The 19,645-nt window shown below is 32.8% G+C and overlaps 2 protein-coding genes across 3 annotated transcripts; one reads left to right on the top strand and one right to left on the bottom strand.

Annotated features, from left to right (window-relative positions):
- Window positions 1-1,527: 1,527 nt before the first annotated feature.
- Window positions 1,528-6,911, top strand: LOC132630750 (endochitinase A-like). 2 transcript variants are annotated; one of them, XM_060346328.1, is made up of 6 exons: window positions 1,528-1,705; window positions 2,407-2,545; window positions 3,141-3,243; window positions 4,311-4,470; window positions 5,048-5,977; window positions 6,405-6,911. In XM_060346328.1, the coding sequence occupies exons 1-6, from the start codon at window positions 1,700-1,702 to the stop codon at window positions 6,669-6,671; spliced, it is 1,605 nt and encodes a 534-aa protein (XP_060202311.1). In that variant the 5' UTR covers window positions 1,528-1,699; the 3' UTR covers window positions 6,672-6,911. The 2 variants fall into 2 exon arrangements, with proteins under 2 accessions (XP_060202311.1, XP_060202313.1); XM_060346330.1 differs by lacking the exon at window positions 1,528-1,705 and adding an exon at window positions 1,853-1,913.
- A 4,688-nt stretch (window positions 6,912-11,599) lies between these two features.
- LOC132630502 (putative two-component response regulator ARR20) lies at window positions 11,600-17,412 on the bottom strand. Its single transcript, XM_060346072.1, has 6 exons — window positions 17,301-17,412; window positions 15,378-15,533; window positions 14,008-14,511; window positions 13,731-13,807; window positions 12,364-13,185; window positions 11,600-11,974 (listed from the first exon to the last, which is right to left on the bottom strand). The coding sequence occupies exons 1-6, from the start codon at window positions 17,410-17,412 to the stop codon at window positions 11,924-11,926; spliced, it is 1,722 nt and encodes a 573-aa protein (XP_060202055.1). The 3' UTR covers window positions 11,600-11,923.
- Window positions 17,413-19,645: the final 2,233 nt, after the last annotated feature.

Below are 19,645 nucleotides of genomic sequence, written 5' to 3'. Positions count from 1 at the left end.
AAATCAAATTTCCAAATAAGATTGAAAAAGGTGACATATCAATTAAGAAAGTTGGTTATGAACATGATAGGTGGCAATTTATAACGATATTATAACAAAACTTTTGAAGTTGAATATGTACACTTTGGCTTGAAATAATCACTAATAAATGAATTAAAGAAATTACATATTTAAAAATTTAAAAATATGGCGTTTCCGTCGAATTAATTCAATTATGTTGTTAATTAAAAATATGGGGTTTGCCCCTATTTTGTGTTGGTCATTTTTGCCCTTCAAGACAAATATTTTTTTTGTGGGACATAAATTTATATTTTCGTATTATAATATTCCACAAGTTATGCCGGATCCGTTAAAGAACTTAGGTCCCGCTAGATTTTGAAGGGCAAAAATTAAAGACCAGCCCGTTTGAAGGGAAAACCGCACAATTTCTTCTTAAAAACATCGTCAAACTCATGTCGAGTCTTCCAAAAATAATGCATTTTTGATGATCCAACATGGATTTGGTAATATTCTCTCCGTCTCAATTGATGTGTCATGGTTCTAATTTTCGAGAGTTTAAACTTCTTTATTTTACCAGTGAATTCGGACATACAATCTAAAAGTTTTTTGAAAAATAACTTACATATTTAGAAGCTAAGTAAAAAGATATAAACCACAATAATTTACGATTTAAAATATTTAAAGGGTATACGAATAAATCACAGTCAAAGATTATTTTGTTTGACTCAAGAAAAACGAAAATTGTCACATAAATTGAGACAACGAGAGTAATGTTCTTGAAAAGTCTAGTAACATAGCAGCAAATATGGACAATAAAATTCAGAATCTATATTAAAGCCTGTTTGGCTAGGCTTATAAAATCAGCTTATTTTGAAACATACTTTTTTTTAAAAGTACTTTTCAAAAAAACACTTTTGGCAACAAACAGTTTGTGTTTGACCAATTAATTAAAAAAGTATTTTTGAGCAACAATTAGTGTTTGACCAATCTTTTAAAAAATGATTCTATTTGTATTTTTCTCAAAAGTATTTTTCAAAGAAGTGCTTTTAGGCAAAAGCTGTTTTTTTTAGCTTTTGAAAAACTGCTTCTGCTACTCCCCATAAGTACTTATTTTCTCCCAAAAGCTTGGCCGAAGTGCTTTTGAGCAATTTTTTTTTTAGCTTTTGAAAAGCTACTTCGGCTACTCCATAGAAATACTTATTTTCTCCCAAAAGTTTAGTAAAATACCTCACTTTTTAAAAATAAATACTTATTGAAAAAAAAAATCTTTTTAGGGAAAAATAAGCTTAACCAACCAGACTATTATAAATTTGAATAAAAATGGAGAAGAAAATAAATTGGGGCAAGTTAAGTAGTTATACCAACTTAGCTGGACATATTAGGAAATTGATACAATAAAAGAAAGAAGTCATTGTAGTGATTTCAAACACTCCCTGAATTTCTGTTTTCTTGTGCACATCATATAAGAAAACAACACACTGTCACTTACTTATCAAAGTAGAGAATCCAACAAAATACTTTGATTTCATTCATGTTTAACTTTAACCCCCACATTTCTTGCTCATCATCTCACTTTGTCTGACATTTTTTCTCAGACTTATATTAGCTGCCCTTTGATCCCCCCCCCCCCCCCCCCCCTTTTTTTTTTCCTTTTCTTGAATCCATTGATACAAAACTTCTAGCTCTATTTTTTGTGACAATGGGTGTAAGTCTATTTTTTTTTTCCTGGTGCAATGTTTATATATGGTTCTTCAATCTTGATAAACTGACTTCTCTATTTTATTTCAGCTTCTAATTTATTTTTTCTCAACTTATACTAGCTGCCATTTGAACCCCCCCCCCCCCCCCCCCCGCCCCTTTTTTGTTTGAATCCATTAATACAACCTTCTAGCTCTATTTCTGTGACAATAGGTGTAAGGATATCTAATTGTTTTTTAGATTCACTATTTTCCTTGTTTTTTTTTTTTTTTTCTGGTGCAATGTTTATATGGTTCTTGAATCTTGATAAACTTATTAGTTGCCTTTTTGATTTTATCTTTTATTTTTCTAGTGAGTGTAGTGGCTTAAGTATAAATCAGTTGAAGTTTTTTGATAGTAAAAATTTAAGCTTTATGGTATTTATGAAATCTAGTTTTTTTTTTTTGTCATTGGGTTCAGATCCAATGAACTACTTGAAGTTTTTGTTGTTTCTTGGTTGAAGAAATGTATGTTTTATGTGGAAATAAGTGTTTATTAGGCATTTAAATTTATGGTTTTAGCTCTTTTATTGAATCTATGTACATATTTTTCATTTCTAAGTAGATCCTTTAGCGGTACTTGAAAATGGTATTTTTTATTTTTTGTAAAGATTTGATTTTTATTAGTTTTCTTTGTTAAACATTGAATTTTTTGTGAATTCAAATGCAGACATCTGTGCAATGTAGGCCACAAGAAAGGACATTAGGAATGGTGATGAAGGAAGTAGATGAAGACCTTGCAATGTTTCTTGAAATTCGTCGTAATGAAAAGGACATGAATAACTCTGAGGAATTGGATCAGCAATTAGGTATTGATTTTTAGATGCTTTTTTTGCAGCATTGTGAATTTCTTGTTTTGAAATTTTTCCCAGAAATAGAATAAAATAAATGTGTCCTGCCATTTCGTGGTTCTACTTCTTCCCATCCCCACTTCAACGAATTGATATTAAATGCATGCTCTTTAATTTTAAATAAACCATTGTATATGACTGTGTGACGATTAACAGTTGAAAAATAGGTTACTTGGGAGCTGATTTTTCAAGATTTTTCATTTTCACACACCTAAAAGAGTCTTTGCCACATCAGCATCTAGGGGGTAAAGACTATCAAATAGCCAAGTTCTGGGGGTAATTAAGACTATTGATAGTTTAGGTGGGGTCTGAATTAAACACACCATGTTTAGGATGGTCTTTAGGTATTCTGCCTAGAATAAAATAAATGTACCATGCCATTTGGTGTTTCCTCCCTTCCCCATTTAAACAATTGATATTAAATGCATGGTCTTTAATTTTAAATCTTGAGTACAACCAACTTTTGAGAATTTGGGGTCTGGCCTTGGAGTTTTCTTTGTTTTTTCACTTCTTATATATGTGTAAATTTGTCTCTTTTTTTAATTAATTGCAGGCTCAGAGGTTGACTTCTCTTTGTTATCAAACGGGACATCAACAAAGCCTGCTAATCAAGATTATCTTTTAAACTCTGAGAATGACAAGGATGACTATGATTGGTATTTACAATAACATTTGTTTTCTTTGATATGCTGCTTGTGATTAATTGTTTAAACAAAAAGAAGAAACTAAATTCAGTTTATGGATAGACGGTATGTAAGTGGCATTTTATTTGGGAGTTCAAAATGTCTACTGTGTCGCAAGGTGTTAGTGATGTTTGCTTTCTGGAAGTTGTAAAGCATTTTACTTCCCTTTACTTGCACCCATGTTCAGGTCCTTGGACTCTAAGCAGTTTAGTTAAAAAGAAAAAGGAAAAAAGAGTAATCTAAGAAGGTTGATGCTATATGAGGTAATTGGCTCGAACAGTGTCATAGTTAGTTATACTTTTGTGGAGCATCGATAGTTAAATGTGTTAAAGGATATACTAGTTGGTATGGATATATATTTTGGTGTCTATTTGTTTTTGCTCATTCTAATAGTTCTTCATCGTAATTCTTCTTTACATGAGAGCTAGAAGATTAAGTATATGGGTGATGCTGTTTTCTTGGCCTTTCTGATGAGTGCTTTTGCCTCTGTTGTCATAGTAAACAATTAAGTTACTGAGTGTTGTTCTCCTTCTTTTTCAACCCTGTGAAACATGCATTTGTTTTAACTTTTTGTGATGAACTATAGAAATTTATGACAGTCCATAGGGACTTTTCACAGCAAAAAGGACCTTTTTAGTCATTGTTAAATTAGAATCTGGTCTAGATGGATCTTTTATTTGTGACATACGTCAAGACTGAGCAAGGAGTACCTTATCAATTCCTTGAGACCAAGATTCTGCTCATTTATTTTCTGCACCGTGGGACTGTTATCTGTTGGTATATTGATTCTGCTTTAGTTTCCATGTCTTCGAGAAAGGAAATTTATTTCTCCAAAGTCTTAACAGTCTAGTTCAATGGTTAAATTATTTAAATATGCTTTTAGTGATCTGTCTTCCTTACTAGAATTTGGTCTGAGGCTTTTAGTCACGATGTACTAAAACCATGGTTAAATTGTATATTCCTTGTTTTTTGAAAATACAGTGCCACATGATGATTCTGCCATAATACATCAATATATTATCTGTTAATTTGGTTTTCAGGCTCCTCTCAAATCCATTGCCAGAGGTGGAAGAACAGAATAATCCGGAATACCAGATTGTGACGAATTCTAATTCAACAGCTCAAGATTTTAAAATTGAGATAGATTCAAGGACAACTGCTCCAGAACCTAAACTAAGCATTGAGCAGGATATAGCTCAGGTATAATACACTCATATAGTGCCATTTAATTTTTATACGATAATATACTCATTTCACGGAACGCTGATGCAATGTTCAGTTGAAGAAATTTTCTACCTTCTCTATTTAGCATGCTGTTACATTTACTTTGAGGTGGATCGATTTCACTGAATGCTGATACGGTAGTATATTCAATTTTGCCACTAAATGCTACTCCCTTTGATCCATTTTAGGTGTCATGGTTACTAAAGTTAATTGGTCCAAAATACTTGTTATTTTAGAAAATCAAGATAATTAATTATCTCTTTCCACCTTTAACCTTACACAAACAAAATATGGCGAGAGATTAATGTGGTGAAAAAGTAGTATTAATTGAGATCAAAGAATATATAGGGTAATTTAGTCAAATTGTTCTTTTAATTAATATTTTCATAAAGGGTGTGCAAAAGACAAACATGACAAGTAAAATGGACAGGAGGGAGTGATACAATGTTTTCAGTTTAAGAAATTTTATGCCCTCTCTATTAGGATGCTGTTACAGTTATTTTTGAGGTGGGATTGCCAAACAATGTGTTTGTCTGAACTTCTGATGTTGCAGTCTGCAAACTCATCCGATGGGCTCTCTTCAAAGATTAATTCAACGGGACAGCCAGTTATATCCAGAAGCAAAAATGCTTCTGCTGGAACTGGAAGGCCTTCATCGGCAGGTGGGAAAAAGGCAACTTCCACAAGGTCAGCAACGCCTAATGGACGTCCTCGTAGTTCTGGATCCAAGCCCTCAAGAGCTTCTACTCCTACTTCAAGATCGACATTGCCTTCTGTTAAGCCGGTTGCTTCCGCAGCAAGATCCTCGACTCCGACCAGAGCTGCTCCACGCTCTTCTACCCCAACCGGTAGACCCTCCAAACCAGTAGCTTCCAAGTCAGCGTCCAGGTCAGCAACACCAACTCGTAGACCATCAGCTGCATCGTCCATTCCTATTGTATCGGTTTCTGGGGCTCGATCATCTTCATCGACAAAAACGAGTACCACAACATTGAAAAAATCTGCACCAACTCGGGGTACCACTCCAACTGTGAAATCTAGGCCATTGAAACCGTTGGAGACACCAAGTCTTTCACGTGATTCTTCTATCAATTCTAAGACATTGGTGCGTAAAAGGCCTGCATCTGCGTCGAGGGGAAGACCAACTGCACCTGCTGCTCGACCCTCTACCACTAATGGAAAACCCAGACGGAAATCATGTTCTCCTACTAGAGGACGAGCAACAACTGGTACTATTTTGAGCAATGCAACCGCACTACTTTCCAAGAGTAGGGGATATGGTATTGAGAAAGATGATGTGAACCCCGTGTTGATGGGCACACAAATGGTTGAAAGGGTAGTAAACATGAGGAAATTAGCTCCCCCCAAGCAAGACGATAATATATCTCATGAAAATCCCTCCAAGAAATCTTTGTCCCGAGAAAATTCAGGCTTTGGAAGATCATTCTCCAAAAAGTCTTTGGATATGGCTCTACGGCACATGGTATGTACCTTCTAAATGCTCATTTAATTTCACTAAATATTCAAATTTAAAAGTGAACTACTAATGCACTAGGTAAGCAAGTCTCAAGAATACCTTACAAGCATTTTAACACATTCCATTTGGCTTAATACATCGACAACCCCTTAAACTTGCCTGTAAATTTCACTTAGACACTCGAACTATGCTTGTTCCTATTGAGCACCTTAACACATAATAAAGTGTTCCTATTATGACACTTTCGGTTCTAATTTTGGAAAAAAAACTTTCGCGCGTGTATTAAGTAGTTAAGTTAACCACATAAAATATGTCATCTCCTTTAGTCCTGGTTTAAGTGTCTAAATGAAATTTACTGGCAAGTTAAGGGACTATCAATGCATTAAGCCCATCCTGTTTCCTACATTTACGTTTATGGACCTCTTTTGAACAGGATATAAGGCGAAGTGTTAACGGAACCTTACGCCCAGTTCTGACACGGGTCTCTGCTTCTTCAACAAACGGTATCCGGTCTAGCTCCACAAAGAATAAGACAGGTAGTGTTTCTGACTCGCCACTTGCCACGAGCAGCAATGCTAGTTCCGAGCCCAGTATCAGCAATAGTTGTCATAGTTTAAATTGGAGCGAACCGGAAGATGATAACTTTGGCCGTGAGAGAGAATTATCCTTCCCTACTACCCAGCAGCATCTGGAGCAGTAACTTATAGGACTTCATATGATATTTATTCTTGCTGTGTGCTTTGATTATTTAATCTTGTTGTCTTTAAAACTCCTATATTCAAATATTGCATCTGGATTTATTTTTCAGGGATCCTTTGCAATAGTAGTGGCATTTCTTGTGCTCTGTACTTCTTGACTAGCAGAGAAGAAACTTTTCTTGTAATTATATTGAAAGAACTTGAATTAGATTGGTATTAATGTTACACTTCAGATCCATGAATTTGTGGGAGTAGACTTTGACAAACATCGTAGTATATGGAAGGTTTTTGATAAATCGTTATGAACAACACTTCAAACTGTTATACACAAATGTGATAAACTTCATCATGCATTTGAAACTAGATGTTTTGATGATATAATAGAAAATCACTCATATTCACTCATACTTGTGCTTTTGCTTTGATTAGCATTTTATGGAAAAGTGCTTGAAAGCTTGGACAATTACCATTGGTGTCTAAGAATAACATTCTGATTTGGGTTATAGATGTCAGCCAATTCCGTTAATTTCTTGCTCTTGCTAAAATAATTTCTTGCTCTTAGCAAAACTCTGATTTACTCCAGGGTGTGTTTGGTACGGAGTTTACCAATTTTTTCATGTTTTGTTGGTCAAATTTCTAAGAACATTTTTCCTTGAAAAATAAGCTCCTTAAAATAAGGAAAATGACTTCTCTAGTGGAGTAGGGAAAACATTCCACAAGTGAAATTCCACACAATTGTCTAATACCACTCTCCAACACACCCAACCCCTAGGCCCCCATGCCAACACCAATAGTGTTGGCCTTAGATTATACACAAATATTTTTGGGATTATGTTTTCTGCTTATTTATCAAATATCAAAATAATAAGTAAGAAACCGCTTATTTTTTCCGCAAAACATTTTTCATGAAAGACATTCATACCAAACACACCCCTAATCTAGTATATATTGATACTTGCTGGATAAAGCTACCACATTGTGCTTACTTGGTTTTTGCTACTTCCTAGTTTGAGTTCTAATCTCATTAGTTTCTTTTTCCTTTTACAAACTCTGAGAGAAAACTTTCGATTCATTCTTAAGAAGAGAAAAGTAAACTTTACTCGCAAGCTAATTGGAGTTAGCTATATGCATCTGTTCTGTATTATCTTAGAGAGTTCATCATAGCTAGACATTTTTGTGTAAATCGTCAACCTATTACAACCTTCTTCTCTATCCAATTTTAGTACCGCCTTTGTATTGAATCTCACAAGATTTCCTGACATTACCTAAAATTTTCATGCATTTGTTGCAAGCTCACCAGTCACCTCCTACTTATATATGTTGCATATTAATATCATATTATTAATTTTATTTATCATGAGCTTATTGGACCTTCTCATCAACTTATGCATGTTAGAATTTTTTCTTCCGGTGGAAAATCTTATTCAATAGTCCAAAAGAGACCCGAGCTTCAAGTACAAGTCAATTGAAAAAGTACAATTTTCAAGAAGCTTCATCAAAAAGAGATAAGGAAAACTAGCTAACAGGTGACTAGAGCTAATTTTATTTATTCAGATAAAGCCCTTATATGACATAACCAAAGTCTTCACACATTTCACACCTCCTAGGATGGTCCCATATTTCCTGACAGCATCATCACCAACTCTTTCTAATCTTTGAACTTTCATACATCATCTGTAGGGGTGTTCATGGTTCGGTTTGGGTCGGTTATTGGTTAAAACCATAACCAAACCAATTTAGTCAGTTTTTAAATGTCTAAAACCATAACCAAACCAAGTAAAATAATAACCACCGGTTTGGTTATTGTCGGTTTGGTTCGGTTTTTCGATTTATGACTAGCCGTGACAATTCAAATATTCTCTCTCTATGTTCTTCAAATTTCTTATGAAACTCTTTTTTCCTCACGGCCCACAAGGGTGAACTTTGCTGCATATTGAGGGAAAGACACGCTGTTGGCAAATCAGGTGGACCAAACTTGCAACGCAGTTTAGATTCAAAAGAACAAGTCAAACAGAAGTTTCAAAATACAAACAACCCTTATGCTTACGACTTATTAGAGTTGGGCTTGGATTGTTGGACATATTCTTTTAAGACATGGGCCTTAAAAATAAGTAGACCAAATTAAATTAATAATTAAAAGGTATAAAATATCTTTAATTATTTATGAAAAACTAATATTATACATATAAATAATTATAAATTTTATGTATATAATTATCGGTTTGGTTCGGTTATTTATTCGGTTATTTTTTACTATAACCATAACCAAACCAAATATTATCGGTTTTTCAAATTTAAAACCAAACCAAACCAAACCAAACCAAATGTCGGTTATTTTATTCGGTTTGGTTAAATTTTCGATTTGATTTTGGTTTTAACCAAAACTGTGAACAGCCCTAATCATCTGTATGTATTGTTTTCTTAACCGTAACCGCTTGAAAAATGATTCGCCTCCCAAAAGAAACAACATCACGGGGGCATCAATTGTCACCATATCAAAATGCTACTATCTTTTCCGGTTCATTTTACTTATCATAGTCACTTAAAACAAAAAAGATAAGCAAATTTTATATTGTCGGATATCTATTTTTTAGTTTTATATTGATTTAGATAGTGAAAATAAATAACTTAACTTTTTTTTTAATATTAAATCATGTAATTAATACTTATTAGTCATACTTATTTTAGCATGACTTAGTACTTTTAGATTATGATCATTTTCTATATGCCTTATAGATTAGCCGTATTTATCAGAGTGTGACTTAGTACTTTTAGAGTATGATCATTTTATTTTATGCAATTTCATTACTAATTTTTGTTGAGTATTTTAATACAATGTCATCTCTCATCTCACAGTTTGTGTTATTTTCTTAAAAATATCTTAATTAGATAGTTGTATCTTACTAGAACTAAAGAAATATTTGAAATACAAGTTATATATTTTGTATGAAGACTTACCGAAAGAAAAACTCGAAAAACCCGTGGTTCAAAAACCTGACTTTTATTGATTTGGTTTGGTTTATAGATTTAAAAACCCGATGCAATTGATTTGATTTGGTATTTGAAAAATGCGAACCAACCCGATCCATGTACACCCCTAGAGTTATGCATTGCTTAATATTTTCATACAAATTATACCACCGATAAACGAAATGATTAATGTGAATCATGTCTAGTCATTTAATAGGACTCATCCCCAAACCGTCACAAATTTAGGACAATGATAAAACAAGTGGTCTAGCGATTCTTCTTCTATTCCACAAATCTTAGTAGGCGTTTGGCCATAAAATTTAGGAGCCTAATTTTATATTTTGATTTCAAATTAGCGTATGTTATAAAAACTGCACGAAATTTCAATTTCAATTTCAAATCATGATTTCAAATCTCAAATTCTCTAAAAAAAAGTAAGATTTGAAATTCCAAATTGTGATTTCCGTTTTTTAACGTAAAATTTGACCCATAAGTTTTATTTTGTTAAAAAAAAAAAAAGACTCATCATTGTATATTTTGTAAAAAAGGACTCATGTTCGATGTGAAGAGATTGTCTGTGCCATGTGGAAGGATTATTTTGAAGAATAGCTAGTTTCTCCCTTTTTTTTTTTTTGAAAGTGGATCTTTGTAAAATTATGTATATTTTAAAATTTTGTAATATCTATTTATAAAAGAAATATGGAAATATGTAATTTCTTAATGTAGCCTTAGGATATTCCGATACCTTATTTATGAACTATGATTTGCTCATTTGGTAAGATCGTATAAGTGTTAGGAAAGTTAATAGTTTTCACAAATTGTAGGGTTTTCATGTTCATATGTGAGAAAAAATACTCTTAAGAAATTCAAATTGCATGTCTAAACAAAATTTCAACTTCAAATCAACTTGATTTGAAATCATGACCAAACGGGCCCTTAGAAGTGGCATCCTATAGTTTTGATTCTACTGAACTCCCTTAATCTTTAAGGATTGGAAAGTTATAGAGAATTACCTCATTAACTAAAATCAGGCTTGAAAACTGGAGAACCGGTGAATCATGATTTTATGCTGAGGATGGGAATTTTATGTTTTACTTCTTAGCTAAGTAAATTTGTTACCTATTTGATGCAACAAAAGCATATATAATCATGTATAAAGTGATAATGGGATTTTTGGACATCATCAAGAACAAAAAGTACCAGATGTTCTGTACTGGGTAAAAGTTCAAACTTTGTAAAAAGTCTGGGGAAAGGTATAGCTAGATTTTAGAAAGAAAAAAAATCGGAACAATGTATATATTTGCTAAATGCTGCTATCCTGCTAGTACTATGTCTATAACAATATATAATTATCTAAGTTTGCATTACAAAGAAATATCTAATGTATCACCGATGCTATAACTAAGAACAGTTCCTTTGAATTATCAAAGGAAAGATAATCTGAGCAAATTCTGAATTCTGACATATAAACAAGAAAAGATTAATTAAACCAAACTTAGAGAGATGGGGACTACCTATATTATTGTACCAAGATAAACTAATAAAACAAATGACCAAATCCATATTTTGCATAAATATATGCTTTAGGCGCCTGTAGCGAGAGAGAAACCTGCTGGGTTTGAAATACTTTGAAGGGTAAAAGTGCAAGATCCATTTTTTTTTATCTATCCGGATATCCATTTTAGTGGATAATATCAATATTTGATCCATTTTGAAAAAAAATCAATTATCAAACCCATGTCTAATGGGTCGGATTGGATGGTTGCTTAACTTTTAAAACCATTTTTTCAGCCCTATTGACAATGTATATTACTTAAACTTGTGGTGTGATCATTGCGAAAAAAAAAGAACAATAAAATATGAATAAAAGCCGCATAGAGCTAACATGAAAGCCGACTGAGTGCAATAATTAAAGCGTTATCCCATTAATGTTAAGGATACACCAAATATTACGCTTAATCCCACAAATAATCAATCCCATAATATATAATCAGTCAACCGAAAATTTTGTAATGTCACAATGATTAATGGGATACTGAACAAAACTATAATCTCAAGTCAAGATAATAACGAAAGCATGTAAGCTAAATACCAGCTATTAGTTCCAAATGAACAAAAGGAAAATACCATTAGTTTCAGCAATTCAAGTCATATGAAACAAAATAATCTCCAGAAAAATGAAAGATGCGATTTCCACTTGAAAATAAACTCGTCACCACAAAGAGCCTTTATGAGAATTCACTGATAGTCTTCGAGCGCGTAGGATCATCATGTTGCTGATTCGTCAGAAAAAAATTGCTATTCCTGAAACTTGGATACTCGGTGTCACTGCCACCTGCATATGTACGTTTAAGGTAAAATATATAGGAGATCACGGGTGTGCTCGATAATGACGGAAAATATTTTCTTGAAAAATAAGTCAGTATTGAGCTGTCAATTTTTTTTTAATTTTTTTTATGGAAAACTTTTCACTAAAAGAAGAAAAATAACTTCTTTTACTTTTAGGCAAAATTAAATTTCTTTCACAATTTCGCTCAATTCTTATCTTCATAGGATTGTCGTAAGTCTTAACCAACATTTAGACAATTATATATTTTAAGAAATATAAAAGTTATTTTTCTGAAAAATGCTTTTGGATAAACAACTTCCATCATATCAAACTAATAGTTTAAATAAATAAAGAGAAGCCTTGCGAGATAAGCAAAGTTATATAGATGCACTAACCTGATCATCAGAGTAAACTTGATCAAACTCACTGCCATATTCATTAGGCAGGTTAGGACTTGGAGGTCCAAGATTCTGGAAGAGATTATCCATATTATCAAAATCAAAATATGCATCACAATTTTCCCTCTCATTTGAATCACTTCCTTCAGTATCACTCACATGTGATGCCGCGATAATATTGCTTGGATTAGACATGTTTGGTTCACCAATATATTGTTGGAAATTAGCTTTTGCTTCTCCTAATTCATTAATTGTCGCATTTCCAATGTCTGTATCAGACACTAGTGTGTCTTCTGAATAAGTTGTTACATGGGCCACATTAAGATCCAAGCTACCAATTTGAGTATGATGATCCCCACTATTAGACTTCAGCCCAAGCCAATAATTAGTGCTCCCAATAATTGGGTGTTGTAGTCCTTGTGAACTTAGCATACCAAATAATGCTCCATGTTGTTGTTGTATCTCACCACCAACATTATTTTGGGCTGAAAAGAATGAGTTATTGAATGAGCTGTTAATGCTAAGGTAGTGGGGTTGAACCTGAAGTTGTGGGCGATATAGCTGTTGCTGAGTTGAACTCTCTCCTCTAACAAAAACGTTGTTGTTTAGTGCTGGAAACAAAAACTTTGGGCCTTTCTGGGTTTGATCTGGGTTACATTGTTGTTGTTGTATATTTGACAGATTTGTTTGAAGATGAGGCATTGCCCCAAATTTTCTGAGGTTACTTCTTGGTTGAGAACCACTTGTGAATTCTTGACCTGATGGGTGACGAATAAATTTTCTCTCTTTTGGAGCTTTCCAATTATTGCTACGACATTTCTGAAAAGTGTTAGAAGGAAAAAAATGAAGAAGAGTTGGACCATGAATATTTTTATCAGAATTCCTTGTTATTTAGGTGTAGTTGAAACAACAAAAGTCATTTCTAATAGAAAAATGATGAAAATCTTCTGAAATACTATGAATTAAAGACTGACAATAATATTATTTCATTGAATAGTCACTAGCAAAAAGATAGAAATGAGCAAATAATAACTTCTACTAAACATGCAACAATAGTCTGTTCGCAAATCCTCTTTAATTAGTGAGTGCTTTGATAAAACATTTGAGTACTACACATTGATAATAATGTCCTAATATTTACCGGCAGAAGTGATATAAAATCAAAATTAAGATAGTTGTAGAAAAAATGACTTCTCTCACAAGTGTTTAATGAAAAATCTTTCCAAGAAAAACTATTTTCTAGTAACCAAATACTTGAAAATAACTTTATAAAAAATATTTGTTTGGAAAATAAATTTCCCCGTACCAAAGACACACAAATGATACATAATTTACCACTTTAAAAAAAAAAATTAAGGATGTACCTGAAGATGGCTTGCAACTTGTATCCTAGTAAGACCGGGCACATTCATCACCTCAAGAATATCTTTCGGGTAACATCCTACAAGTTCCATAAGAATGTAACTTTAATTTAATAACTGCAATATTCCTAGATCAAGAAGATGTACATGTAAATACAATAATCACTACGCCTTAATTCCTAATAAGTTGACATTAGCTATAAATATGAATTCTCGTTGTTCATATTGCTCCATATAATCAAATTGTCCAGAAAATTAATTAATACTGAAGTAAGCTTACCTCCTTCACCAAGTAGTTGCACAGCTTCCATGAATTTGGCATGAAGATCCACAGTCCATTCTATGTAGACCTTTCTCCTAACAGCCCTATTAGCACTGTTTTGGCTCTCTCCTTCATTAATCTCTTTTGTGCTTTTTCTACCTCTCTTCCTTTTTAGCTTGTATTTTTCATTAGATACAACATTATTTTCAGCCTCATGAATATTATTATTCAGTTCCTCAGTGTTAGACAGATTCTCCTGTCCAACTTGTTCTTCATCTCCAACAATATTATCATTATTACCAACATCATTAGTATCACCAATATTTATCTGATCTCCATTTTCTTCTAGTCCTTTTCTCACTTTCTCTCTTTGTATTTTTTTCCTCAATACAAATTGCCACAAATATTTTACAATTTCCTCGTGAATTGGCTTTTTCAGGCAAAGGTAAGCTCCATCATTCAAAACCTTCTTTGCTGAGAGTGTATTGTGTTCATCACATACAACTGCATCATTTCGAGAAACTAGCATTTAGAATTGAATTATATTATAGATTATGTGAATAGTTAATTTCACGTATATTCACTGAATTTATTTATTATAATAGTAATATTGTAACAAAACAAGTGGTTATCATATCACTACAAAAAAAGTATTAGCTACAGATTACTTCTTTCGCTAAAAAAAGGGCAGCCCGATGCACTAAGCTCTCGCTATGCGTGGGGTCCGGGGAAGGGCTGGACCACAAGGGTCTATTGTACGCAGCCTGACCTTGCATTTCTGCAAGAGGCTGTTTCCACGGCTCGAACTCGTGACCTCCTGGTCAGATGGCAGCAACTTTACCAGTTACGCAAGACACCCCTTTAGGATTACTTCTTTCGCTAAACAATAAAAATATATCACTAATATTGTTTAACGACGGACTATCAAAAAATCATGTTAGCTATAGACTATATAGCGATGAATTCTATAGTTAATTCTTTTCTCTATAGTCTGTTGATCAAATTAACTAAATTTACTCAGTATAATAATACTAAAGTCTATAACATATCCATGCCACATTACTCTAGACATTATGTAACTAGTTATTCACGTATATTCACTGAAATTTTATTCATTATAACAGTAATGTTACGAAACAACCGCTTATCATATACTAAAAATTAGGAATTAGCGATGGATAACTTATGTTGCTAAAATAACAAACATTTATGGCTAATCCTATTTAATGGTGGATTATACAAAAAAAAAATTAGGTACAAATTATTTAACGACAGATTAGTAATGAATTTTATAGACAAATTTATTTTTGTAGTGTATTAATTAAAATAACTGACTTTACCCAATATAACGGTAGATGCCATAAGTGAAGAATAGAATAAATACTTACAGAGTGAAACGATATCCAAGGCTACAGCTTGAGCTAAAATTTGAAAGGACGGAAAATCAGGTGAATTGTCATTGATTATCATCACATCGATTTTTTCCTTTCCTTTGGACAACATTGACATTGCTTTTGCTACCGAAGCCATATCAATCGTCGTCACTGTATTAATGCATTTTGAAAGTCAGTGGAAAACATGGAAGGAAATACATATGATAGACAAAATTATCATGAGGATCAGATTATTTCTCGTACAATTTACTCAATAAATTCTCATGTTATATTGCTACACTTTAGTTTATGTTATTGCACATATCATATTATATTACAATCAATGTGTGCAATCTCAGACAGGTTAGCAAAAAAAGCTATTTATTATGTAGGATAAGTAATAGGATTATATAGAATAGTGAAGATCATAAAGGAGTATATTGTTGAAGATTCTATTCCAATTTATTCGAATGACATATTGACAAGATATAGCATACACAAATTTTTGAGATAGTCTTATTTCATGGATATGCTTTATAAGATTTAGAAAAAAGTTAGGAACGTATCTCTCTATAAATTTTAGTTATTCCGATTTGAATTATCTATTATTCTAGTAAAGATCTTTGAAGTCTTGACATCAATAGTATAAGGGAAAAGATATTAAAAAAATACCTAAACTTTATCGAAATGGTCAGTTATAGCACTTTTCTTTGTGGGGTGAAATAGCTCAAGAAAATCCCCACTGAATGCCAATTTTTTTGGGTAAGATAATTATAGTAGATTTACTTTCCTTTTTCAAATATTCTAAAAATTGTTTAATATCCTCACAAATTGAATTAGCGGAAGTGATTGAATGACCATTAAAATTGAACCAAAATAAAAAACAATATTTGCAAAGCAGCCATTAAAATAGATCCAAAATTACTTATTTCAAATTAAGAAAAAAAATAATAGAATTGCAATATTTTAAATTTCATGGCACACGCGGGGTCAGAAGTATGAAATAACAGGTGTATATTCTAGAAAACTTCTTTAATGATGCAAGTTTTTTTTTTTTAAAGGAAAAAAAGCTCCATGAAATTAAGAGGGAAAATTTTAATTAAAATAAATAGAAAGGATTTTTTTAATGAATATCCGGTCTCCCACTTTTTTTTTGTCAACATCCAATAAAGTCAAGAAAAAAAGTTATCTCAAGGTCAGTAATAATGATATTTAGATTGGGTTTTAACTATGCCATTCTCTTACTCTTTCTCTCTCCTCCCGTTACCCTAATCTTGTGCCTCCACCATCCAGGCGAATTTATATTTTTCTAAAATGATAGATAAATTTACAAAATTAAAGATCTACACCTTCAAAATCATTTTTGAGGGATTTAATTAATTTTCTCCTTTAACTCTCGGCCATTCTAGGACAATTGACAAAGAACAATTTCCCCCATTTTTCTAGAAAACATACCAAGTGTAAAACACACATGTAAGTTGATAAAATGAATTCAATGATTGAAATAAATTATGTCCAATCCGAGAACATTTGATAAAATTAGAACAACACAAATATTAACATAAAACGATTGACCCCTTTGTAAAATCATATACATCTTTATGGAGGAAGCTAATCGAGTGTCTGGCATGTTTATAACAAGAATAAAAAGTAGAGAATTTAATTTGGTTCTTTATAACCACAAAAAACTCATTTATTAACGAGTAAAACAACATAAACAAGCATAGAAATAGTGTTATGACAATAAGGAAAGAAAATCCAAGATTTACAAGATAAATAAGATCTAAATAGAAATTAATGCTAAAATCACAAGTGCAATAACAAGCATCACATCAATTAAATCTCATATTAAAAAAAATCACACAGAAATTAATTATATGAAAAAAACAAAGGTTGTAAGTTCCATAAATATATTTTTAGAGATGTCTCTATTTTTACCTTTATAGTCGTAAGACTTTAACAAATCAACCATCTCATTAACAAACTCTTTGTCGTTATCAACAAGCATCACACGAACTTCTTTTATCATTCCATAAAAAGGTGCCGCCATTTGATTTATCTATTCCTCTAATATTTATTTGAAGATTTTTTGCTTCGGACATAACAAGGAGGAGAAACAAGAAACTAAAAAAATGTTGTACAAAGGCTGAATTTATCAGTAAAATGCTTAACTTTTTTGGTAGGTTGACTAATTGAAGCTTTGATGCGGCGTGAACTTTCCCCTTGAATCCTACTTATATAGTATCCTATACTGACTAGTGAGCATGTTGAGTGTTGACCATACCAATATTTTTTATTGACCTATTTTTCTATTTATTTTCTTCCTTGAGTCAAGACAAGGATATACTTTTGTCCTTTTATTTTCTTTTAGGGGTTTATGTGGACGGAAATGTTTTCTTAATGAAATCATTTTTCAGTGTCAGTGTTTAGTTACTTAAATTTATTTTCTAAGAAAATACTTTTAATTATGCGAAAAAATGTGTTCTGACCCTTAATGGATCTGTGAGAGTACTCATTTTTGTTGAAAGTGTTTCTAGTGAAAACTGAAGGATTTAGAATCCTTAAGTGAAAGCATTTGACCAACAGTTGACTTTTGAGTGAATGGACCTTTTTTTTATTTTTGTCCACTCCATAAGGTCCGGAGGTTCGATTATAATTTGGTGGGGTGAATGGTGTTACAGTTCACTTTTACGCGGGCGCATAAAAGCTACTAAGAGGTTGTTGGTGCTCTAATTGGATTTTATATTTTTTAGAGTCGCCACCTATTTATTTAAGGAAAATTAGGAAAATCGGGTAAAAGATTTTTCAAGCAAGAGAGAAATCTTTCAGTACCAAAGTTCGAGGTAAAGGTTACACACCTTAGTATTAAAGATCCATAGAATACGGTTGACTTACGAGCTTCAATGTGTGATTATCATAATTATTTGCTAAAAATGTTTAAGTTTCCGCGAAAGGTCAATTCATTTATATCATAAATTCAAAAAAAAATTTTTGGCAAAAAGTCCCTGTGAAAAAGGGGATTTGGGTTAAAAAATCAACGTAAGTTCAACTCACTTTATTGTCGGACTAAAACACACCCGAGATTTCTCCCGAGTAGAGTCACTACTGTTTTAGTCCTAATAATATGGGTTTAGTACTTACGGGTTTTTATTATACATATATAGAAAAATATGGAGTATATCTCCGATTTTTATACGTATATATAAAGAAAATACAAGTGTTTGTTTAAGTCCAATTTTATCATTAAAGCTCATACAAGTCAACTTATATTCTAGTTCAAATCCATCTCATCTCAAACTTTGGCCCAACAGGCTTCCTTTGTTTTTTGATCCAACAAATTCTGGGCTTCCAGGCGCAAGGTAATCCGTTTCCAGAATTAGTCTTCTCAGCTTATAAAAATGTCCAAGTCATTTATTTGTTTAACAAATTGCTCAAGTCCAAAATCGATCCTTGTTGTTACTAAGAATGTGATTTTTGTTTGAAATCAACTCATTCCCATTCAGTTTCAGTTTAGAAGGAATATTACACAGTTTATCATTTTTACCATGGGCTTAAGGCCCAAAAATATGTCACTAATTATTTTGAAGAAATCACTTTTTGAATTGATCCAGTTTTATCATACACTTAGCCGTAGTATTACACCAACTTTAGACCAAAAATCAAGTTAAGTTTCAATTTCATGCAAAGTTGATCATTATCTGAGTTTGAAAAACCAGTTTGGCGACTTCCTAAAAATACTAACTATTTCCTAAATTCTAAGCATACATAAGGGTTTCAATATTTTCAAGCGTTTTACAAGGTACATACACAAATAATGAAAGAAATATAGGGAGTTTAGGCTGGTGGGCCTACCTAAGCCCACCAGTTACTATTTTCAACCCATAGTTGGGCCTTCAAGGCAAATATTAGCTTCCATTTCTTTTTATCGGATTCGATCAATGGACAGAAGTAGTTGGGCCTGAGGCCCAGCGGGTTTTCAGATATGGAGAAATGGCCCGCGGGAGTTTCACATGCAACACGAGGTAGAAGAGGATGGGTGTTTTGTGATGCTGGGTAAGAAGGGATAGAGTTAGCGGTTCCGGGAATCTGAGTAGTGTTAAGTGGTGGCGGGGTATGGTGCGAGGCACCAATGTATCCGTCGATTGGGTTAAATGGTATGGTGGCCATAATGGACTGGGTGGGAAAGTGATCAGGTAATGGTGAGCTTAGGGACGGAAAACACGATGGAGGCCTCCTTGTTTTGTCTAGCGCCTCTTGGTTGACATTAGCGGCTCTGTTCCGCG

Source organism: Lycium barbarum, chromosome 3, assembly GCF_019175385.1.
Source record: "Lycium barbarum isolate Lr01 chromosome 3, ASM1917538v2, whole genome shotgun sequence".
Classification (NCBI taxonomy): Eukaryota; Viridiplantae; Streptophyta; class Magnoliopsida; order Solanales; family Solanaceae; genus Lycium; species Lycium barbarum.
The sequence above is the reverse complement of the archived record's forward strand: the minus strand, read 5'-3'. Positions and strand labels throughout refer to the sequence as shown.